The 9,683-nt window shown below is 49.6% G+C and overlaps 1 protein-coding gene across 8 annotated transcripts; it reads right to left on the reverse strand.

The window, feature by feature from the left end:
- Positions 1-1,459: 1,459 nt before the first annotated feature.
- LOC112289766 (polyadenylate-binding protein RBP47B') lies at positions 1,460-8,658 on the reverse strand. Of its 8 annotated transcripts, XM_090254743.1 has the most exons (11): positions 8,470-8,658; positions 7,668-7,746; positions 7,095-7,405; positions 6,318-6,795; positions 5,135-5,226; positions 4,749-4,879; positions 4,403-4,508; positions 4,050-4,217; positions 2,849-2,946; positions 2,525-2,627; positions 1,460-1,795 (listed from the first exon to the last, which is right to left on the reverse strand). In XM_090254743.1, the coding sequence occupies exons 3-10, from the start codon at positions 7,296-7,298 to the stop codon at positions 2,531-2,533; spliced, it is 1,374 nt and encodes a 457-aa protein (XP_090110869.1). In that variant the 5' UTR covers positions 7,299-7,405; positions 7,668-7,746; positions 8,470-8,658; the 3' UTR covers positions 1,460-1,795; positions 2,525-2,530. The 8 variants fall into 8 exon arrangements, with proteins under 8 accessions (XP_090110869.1, XP_073393603.1, XP_024391081.1 ...); XM_073537502.2 differs by lacking the exon at positions 7,668-7,746 and having other exon boundaries at positions 2,849-2,934; XM_024535313.3 differs by lacking the exon at positions 7,668-7,746.
- Between the last annotated feature and the right edge of the window lie 1,025 nt (positions 8,659-9,683).

A 9,683-nucleotide genomic window follows, 5' to 3' on the forward strand; every position in this document is an offset into this window, starting at 1 on the left:
CATCACCTTAATCTTATGATGAAATATATCTTCAAGGTGTCAAGAATCTAGTGATCTACACCAAAGTGTATTGTAGGGCATGGAATCACCATAAATATAAATTTTAAGTCTTAAGTCTTAAAAAGGGTCTTGAAAGGAATTTTAGAAGAATAACTTGGATGTCCTTGACTTCCTATTGAAATCCACGTATATTTTACTCCAAATCCTAACATGGCTTATTTTTTTTAAGTTGAACCTTTAAAGGAGGAATTTAAGAGTTTAGCTTCTCTCATTGTAAATTAGCACACCTTCACGATATTTACATGTAACTTTATTAATTATATTTGTTGTAGAATTTTTTCTACTTATTTGTCTCTATTAGAGGTTTAATTCGCCTTGACTTTCCAAAAAACTTATATATATTAAGAGCTACTTATAATTTTTGTTTTAATGATGTATATCTGTGATAATTCCACCAACATCCTAAATGTCACAATGCAAACAATAAGTACTATCCAATCTGTATGATACAATATGTGCACAAATATTAGTCCACAACAAAGGCCTTTCTTGAAAAAATTATTCTACTCTCCAACAACAATAGTCCTTGAACACCCCTCTACTCTTTACAAAAATTAAACTTTAGTGAGTACATCAAATCTTCAAAAAAATGCTAATATTTGTTGAATTTCAATGAACTTTGCCTTAAAGAGACCTTAATATGCTACAAACAATACAATGTAGATCTTTTTATTTGTATTTCATGCTTTGGCGCAAAACATAAAGATGAATTTATATCACTTCAAGGACCAACAATCTAATTATCTTATTAATATAAATAATAACCTTATTGTATCAATAAATATTCAAAATGCCTACAATGATAAGCCTACTTATAAAAAATAACTATATAGTTTATTATAAAGTCCAAAAAAAAAAAAAAAAAAAAAAATAGACATACTAAAAACCTAGCTTTTAAAAATATATCATCAACATACCAAATATGATACATCCCAAATTAAGCATATTTGAATACAATCAAAGCACCCAAGTCGAATTTGAAAACCCTTGAATATTAATTATGGATAGTCCTATCCTTCCTAACTAAAAATAGTAATTGCTTTATTTCTTTATATAGCACATTGCATTTAAAGGTTAAAAAGACATCTAGATAGCACATCCCTTTGTCCCCCTCCCTCCTCCTTTATTAAAAGATTGTCACAACATCTTCATACTTTTGTGCCACATTTAAGGCTTTGCCAATAAAATAAAATAAAATAAAAATAATGTATTGGCTAACAATAGCAACATTGGTATCTCCCACAACAAGCATGTAATGAAGACCTTGACAAAGGTTAGGACATAGCTTTTTTAAATTGTATCAATCATATTTTATACAACTTTATTCTACAACATATGCATTGACAATAAATTATTCACAAATGTGATTTAATTCTACCAATGTACTAATATTAAACTCTTTGATTTAAAAGCATTAATTATATAATTTTGTGATTGTTACATTGTTGTACATGAGTGGCCACTCCTTCCTCACCTAACTATTTGTCATCACCTACATGGTTGATGTTTTTATAGAGGAATGTTATGATTCCAACCATCTTTACCATGTAAATAGAGCAATGGATACTGTAAAACCATATACCCTATATAACGCTCAAAAATGTGTTCGCCATCTATCCAAATCGCAACTTCATTGGCAGCTGGAGTATTGTACAGACGTCCACCAAATTCCGCAATCCACAAGCAGGAAAAACGAATCACCGTCTTAATCCTTCGGGCATACATGACAACTCACCTAGAAGGTTGCCAAATTCAACATATCACAACCACACCAACCATCAGACTGAGCTTCAATGTACAAATTTCAACATACTAAATATAAACACAACACAACATTACAAACAACAACTTAGGCATGCTTTAAAAGTTGAAGGAGCAGGTCCATTCCAGATTCCACAATCACGGTGTAACGTACGAATCAAGCCACTGCTAATTGTTACCTACTATTATGAACATGACAGAGTCTACACTTCACTTCGTCTGACATTGAATTCTTCGCAACCATTGCCTATTATCCTCTTAAACATTCATCGAGTTCGGCACTTGAAAGTCCAATAATAATCCCAAACCACACACAACACAACCGCCATGCATTCTCTCCCCTACCGCCGTCACACCACATCACCAACACTAATCATAAATGCGACCATTCCAAACGCATCCACCCATGCATGCACACACGGACCTTGGGAGCCATCCGCTTTAACACATCGGACACAGCACATGTGCACCATCTATCAACTTGGGTATGCTCCCGCTTTTCAACTTGGGGAGTGCTGTTGAAGAAAAAAATAAAATAAGATAACGTAAATCTACTTTTGCCTCTGTCTCAGTAACTGAATTTCATCTACAACTGGCCACCCATGTGCACGCACCCACGTCACCATTCGTGTACACGCCCAACCCCCTTCCCCTACCCCCCCCCCCCCAAAAAAAAAAAAAAGAATAAGAAAAAGAAAACCACCTAAAACTAGCTGATGGGCGCTTGGCCGTGATCGGACGTCTTCAGCCACAAATGACGACCCAGCAGAGGGGCTGTGTGTACAGCCATGTATGCCGCGTTCAACCTGCAACCATCCGCTCCCACCGTCAGAAACTCCTCCCACACAAACATCCAACCGCAGAACACCACCGTGATCCATGTCCCATACGAACCAAAGTGCACCGCCAATTCGGTGCGCACCACAACCACCGCTACTCATGTCTCACCTAACTCACATGCCACACCACCTAAGCTTCACACGCATACCATCAAACAACGCAACCAACGACGGGAACCAGCACTCACTTGTCCACGTCGGGCGGGGCCAAAGGGTCAAAACTCTCCTCCTCCTTGTGCTCCACGCTAGGCACGGCGCTTACAGCAACTGAAGCCTGTGCGTCACCCTAAACCATGGTGATGTTCGCGCATATGCGATACCCAGAATATCAAAAACAAGAGGCCTCCATACACCTCCCTCATCTCCACCTCTCCCACCTTGGCCTCTGCCCGGTGATCATCTCACTCCTACACCACTACACCCCCTCACCCCTACTTGCACGCAAAACATACCACCAAGTTCAACATCCAACCTTCCACACGCAACATCAACAAACATGTGCACCGTCCACCTTGCCACCATCACTTCCACGCAATCAAACAGCCAGTACCAACACCAAAAGGGATGAAAATAAAACCTCTCTTCATGTTGCGTCTCAATTATCAATACAAGTGGAAAACCAGCGGACCCGGTCCCTCGTTTATCGACTAACCAGTTCAAGCTTTTCATTGCTCAGGAGAAACTCCGTACAGACGTTACACCTAACTCAACGCGTCTAACCATGCCCAGCAAGGCTACGTCAACATACAAAAAGCTCTCCGACGGCCTTGCACAACCAGCTTCGGCTCGGCATCTCACGACTTGCAAAACTTGAAACATCTACTGCCTTGCCGTCAGTCAATGTGAAGGTAAAAAGGCATTCCACGTTTCGACAACTATTCTGCACTGTCACACGCCAAAAACGCTCCGGCGGGAATTCACTTCTCACAGTTGCTGAACCCTTCACTGTAATATACGACCACAGCAGACCCAGCCTCAGATCATCATCCACGATCATCCACTATCACAATCAAACCAACATCAACCACACCCAAACAAACCCACTCTGCGCCTCTCCACCCCCTCGCCACACTCCCTCCTCATTCCTGCCTCCCACGCACATTATCACCCTACCCTTTTCCTACCTCTCAACCTACTGTCGCCCGCACTTTCACAACCCCCACAAAATGCACACATCCCTACCGTCCAACACTCACCCAACTTCGATCCCACTGCCACGACCTCCACCACACCTCAACCCTCCCGCACAACCACAACCACCTTGCCCCTCCATCCTCAAACATTGCCGCTCACTAACTACCTCACTTGCATACTCTACAATTCACCATGTCACAAACCAAATCATCAACGCCCAAACTCAACGGCACCCCAAAAGAAACTCCGGCGTACCTGCTGCTGGGGATAGTTCCCATAACCGGGGTAGTTCCCGTATTGAGCGTATGCAGGGTCCTGAGGTGCCGGCGCCGGATATCCGTATTGGTCGTACCCTTGTGCATACCCTTGGTAATACCCAGCTGCATTCCATTGATTCGGGTCTTGGTGGTGCCCCCATGCAGGCTGCCCACACAAAACCAAAACAAACCACCCACCCCGTCAGCAAATACTCCTCCTATCAACAAAAGCCCCATCACCCCCACGTGATTCATCTCCCAACCCAACACTCCACAACCCCGCCGTCGCATCGCATAAAACCCACGCAGTCACCCATCAACTTTCACTTTCCAACCCAGACTGCGACTTACATCACTCGTCTGCTTGTTCCCGGGACTTCTACCCCACGACAGACGCACTGCTTGTGTCCCGATCACCGTCTGGTGAAGCCTTTGCAGCGCCTCCTCTGCGCACGCTCTGCAACACACAACACCGCACGGACACGCATCCAACATCAAATTCCCCTGTTACATGCTTTCACTGCCGGATACATTCCGCTCACGACTTGCACATCATCATCATCATCAATGCTTCCTTGTGGGCAGCAAAATCCGCCAACGACCGCGCCTTCTCACGCCATCCATCACGAACAACAACCAACAAAATCCATGCCCCAAAATAGCCAATAAACAAGTGCTCCTAGGCGCTCACGCATACCTATGCGTGAACTGGACGAACCCGCATCCTTTCCCGGCGGGAATCTTCACATACACCAGTTCTCCAAATTGCCCAAACACGTTCCTCAAGTCTTCGTCCCCAACCGCTGGGTCAAGTCCTCCCACGAATATCTACCAACGCAAATCCACCGCACCACACCCATTACCTTAAACCACCAACCCATCTTCCACATCTCAACGTATTCTATCCTTCACAACGTTTCATCCCGGAGAACGTGCCCGCCCACACATTCTCGTCGCACTTGCGTCCCAACACCGCATCTCAAATCATGATCGCTTAATCACCAAAGAAATCACAAACGCCCCAGCTCCACAACAAAACCAGACGCAGGGCCCACACACACACACACAGTACCGATGCCTTACGGTTGTATTGTTGGGGTCGTTGTCTGTGGGGAACGCCTGCGGAGAGGGCTGCGCTCCGTATGCTGCATATGTTGCCACGGCTACGGGAGACACTGCGTCCACTCAATCAACCACCACACATCGCCGTCAGCCATGCACCGCCTATCGTATGCCACTCACCAACTTGCCACACTCTACAACCCAAGCTTTACCCCTTCGATCACCACAACGTCAACGCCACACACATACTCACCGCATCCTCCACATTGCACCCATCTTACTATACGCCTCACATCATCCACCGCGCACTCACGTTCACTTCTCACCCCCATGGACTCTACAAACGACTCCCCAAACCCACACCCACGCCTTACACCTACCACCCTCCTACCAGCGGGGCTCCAACGTCGCATCACAATCACACCTCTCATATCTGACACCTTGCTCGACGCTCATACGTACGAATAACTACACACCACACGGAGCTCCCTCAACCGCGGCGTAACCCCGGTTGGGAGCCACAGGAATAAGAACTACCCACCCCAAACATGAAAACCGGCACAAGCGTCCTGTCACGACGTCCGACACACGCATCATAGACTACCCGCCAACTCCGGCCAACACCACTAACAGGACCGTCACGACACCCACCGGCCATCCCCAACGCACTGACCAACATGCATTACAAACAACAAAGATAGACGCAGACAAAGAGTATAACTCATCATACCGACAAACAATCCAACCAACAAAACGAACAAAGAACCATGCTCCACATGGAGAAACGCCACACACAATCAACCACACAACGCAGCAGCAAAACGTGCAAACAGCGGACACTGACCTAAATCACGCCCCACTCACTACTGACGGTCCTTTCCCAGTTGCCGGGTTCTCTTTGTAGGCACCCTTGGTAGCAAGCCTCTTGCCCTCCTGCTCCGACACAGATTATTGACGAATAAGCTTACCCGCCACACATCACTTTGACCTACACGACCTTCACTCAACCTTCATCCCACCATGCTCTCACCGCATTGGATACGGAACTGCAACTTTCGCCATAGCGTTTCACCGTCCTTACTTCCCCAGACGCCCATCAAATCACAACCCAACCCACAACCCCGCCCTTGCATCGGCCTCACACCAACCTCAACCACACCACGCGCAAACACACCCAACACCCCCGATTTCCGCGTACACGCACCTTTCGGATTCAACTGATTAGGGCCCAGCGATTTCTTCGGCGTTGCTGCGCTGATCCGCATCGGCCTGCTCGAGCAGTAAATCCCGTTCATCTCACTCATCGCCCGATTCCTTTCCATCTCATCGCCGAAACGCACGAACCCGTATCCTTTCGATCGACCTGTGTTGGCGTCCGTCACCACCTTCGCACCCTTCACAGATGGGTACCGGGTGCGAAACGTCTCCTGCAGCATGTAATCCGTCACATCGGGAGCCAAATCCCCTACAAAGATCGAGTGCTCCGGTCCCGCCTCCGGCCGCCTCTCCCCTATTCCAAACGAAGCCCAATTCAGCCGGAAAGGCTGCTCTGTGTTCGGCATCTGAGTGCCGTTGTAAGCCTGCAAAATCTTCTCCGCTGCCACGTGAGACACAAATTCCACGAACCCGTACCCTTCGGAGTACCCCGTCTGCTTGTTGCGAATGATCTTCACAGACTGCACCTGCAACAACCATTCCCACCCTCCGTTAGCATGCCATCGCCTGTTCCCAACCCATCCTGCCCGCTCTGGAACATGTAATCTCATTGTGCTCTGCTATGCGATCCCCACAATCCTCCATCCATTCCCTCCACTCCACAGCCGCTCTAACTTCGCAAAGCTGCCATCGCATCATCATGCAACACCATCCACAACACCTACACGACCTACCATGTTCACACCAACAGCGCCCCGAAACGCACGGTCCCACACAAACCTATACCCCCCCCCCTCGGAGGCACCAAAGCTGCTCACACAAGTACCTCTCCGGTGTGTACAAAAGCTGTGTGCAAGTAGTTCTCGTCCATCCAGTACTGCAGATCTCCAACCCACAACGTTTTCACCTCCTCGTGATGCTGAGGCTGCATCCCCGACTGTTGCATCATCACCCATTGCTGCGGCTGCTGCTGCTGCCCCTCTGCCTGCTGCCCATGCGGGGGCCCGGCCCCTGCTGGCGACTGCATCATCCTCTACGACCACCCCGCTTCAGACACTAAGCCAATAAATCTGCGATTCCCAAACTTTTAGGAAGACCCCCGATTTTCCAGCCGAAACTAATTCCTCTGCACAAACCCTGCAAATTCCACACCAACCCCGCCAAATCAGTTTTCATGTGTCACAAACCTCCATCCCGCTACGTTCCCATGCGAATATCATCACCATCCTTCCACAATGTCCTCGTGTACTGGACAACGTCCGAAAAGCATAAAACCGTGCCGACTGATACCCAGGCCCCCAAGACGGGCGGGGGAAAGAAACCTCCCTCGCCTGTACATTCTCGGTTGCTCTGGTACACAAGACATTCTAAAATAAACCATCCCATCGCACGTTCCCACCTCGGCGACACCACCCCTGCCAACTAACTCGTTCCACAACAATTCGTATCGACTTCCTGCAACAAATTTCGGCCGATGCCTGCAGCGCCAGCTCACAGTGATAAGGAATACATAACTTCGTCATACACACCGCGTATTGTTCCAGGTCCAAACTGTCACGTCACCCACAACTCCCCAGCAGCACGCAGTTCACCTGCTCCTCTAACAACGACGACGACGACGCAGCTTCCGGATATCTGCGACACAACTAACCCGTGACCTCTCGCATCACCTCACCGAATCATGGCACTCTGCGCTCCGGCAGAATCTGCAAAACCCTGTCACGCCCAACCACAGCGGACCACGCACCAGCTCCGCCTACTAAAACATCATCCGCCGCCGCATTGCAGCTCGACGCAAACCCTCGCCATCTCTCCAACGCACGACTCCAAACTCTAACCCACCCGACTCTCTCGCCCAAAACCCTAACACCGTCGCCTACAAATCTCTCCGCATGACAAAAAATTACATAAAAATGTAAAAAACCACCAACCGGCAAACCAAAACACAATTCCAATAAAACAATCCCCCACGCATCCATCCAAAGCCACAGCCGCCGACACAACCGACAACCGAGCTCTACACCACCGCGCCCATTCCCAAAGCGGACTCCGACCACACCCCGCGGTCCCAAACCCCAAACCCTCGCACCCAGCGCAGTTGGAAAAGCGACACCCAGCCAACAGAAAAAAGAATTGCACACGCGAAGGGCAGGAGGTGGGGGGGGGGGACAAGGAGGAGGAGGAGAAAGAGGAGTGAGTACCTGCAGTCAGGGCGAGCTAGGGTGGCGGACGGAGTGACGATCCCATGCAGGAAGGAAGGGGGGATGGGGCGGGGAAGGGGAGGGAAGGGAAAGGGGGGGAGGGGGACAATCGAGAGAGAGAGGAGGTTCGTCGCAGGCGTAGTCGGAGACAGGCGGCGCTTCATTCACAGCCCCCGCCCCCGACCGAGCCAGCGAAGAAGTGGCGGAACGACCCCCGCATCAAGGAAGGAAAGGCGACGATGGCGAAGGAAGGAATACGAAGGGGGGCTTCAGTGCGTGTGGGCTCCACCCTTGGACGGACGGACGGACGGACGGCCGGCCACGATGCCCCGCTCTCCTGCCCTCGCTCTCATCGTGCCCGTCGCGGTGCGGCCCCAGCTGCTCGCTCCCCTGCCCTGCCTGCCTGCGTCGCCTCCCTCCCCCCCCCCTCATTCCCTGGACGGCCCCGATGTAGCCGCGTCCCGCGCAATCTCGCATCGCAGCCGCCGTCTGCTCAGTCTCCCCGCCATTCTGACTTCCTTCCTTCCTTCCTTAATCTGGTTTCTCTTGAACCCGGTCCCTCGTCCCTCCCCGTCTAGTGCTCCGTCCCCCGCCTTGCCATCCATCGCTTTGTCCCGTCCTGCCACTCCCGCATGCCAGCCTTTCTTGTCCCTTTCGCTCTTGCTTCGTTTCCATCCCTGTTCGCTCTTGCGTCCGTGGGCTGCACTGCGATGGCCCCTTTCACTGTCCCCTCGCCGTGCTGTTCAAGCACCGCGCGGCACCCTTTGCGCTGAATCATGGTGCGCTGCAGTGCATTGTCCGGGAAGGCAACGAGACCTTGTGGCGAGGCCCTTAGCCTTGCGCCGCAATGGTGTGTGCAATTCTTGTGTGCAATCCCGGATGCCCTTGCTCTGTCTCTCCGTTGCTGCACATTTCCGCTCCGAGATTGTTGGGCACGCGGGCATTCCATGGACGAGTGTACGAAATTCATACCGGTGGTAGGATATGATATTAAGTACCATCATCATCACAATCAAACAGTGTTCCGTGTCATGTCAGATCCAAGTGGAGGAAGCTTGCATGGCTCGCTGTTCAAAGCGGCAAGACCGCACAGAGAATAACATGAAAGCCTCAACAAAAGCGCGGTTAAGTTGGAAGATACTTCCAGTCCCGCCGTTCCCGATGGCGTGGCCTCGGAATGATTTTGTGGGTTTCAACCGCGAGGGCCTGGAATC

The sequence above is a fragment of the Physcomitrium patens genome, chromosome 12, assembly GCF_059467195.1.
Source record: "Physcomitrium patens ecotype Gransden chromosome 12, ASM5946719v1, whole genome shotgun sequence".
Taxonomy (NCBI): Eukaryota; Viridiplantae; Streptophyta; class Bryopsida; order Funariales; family Funariaceae; genus Physcomitrium; species Physcomitrium patens.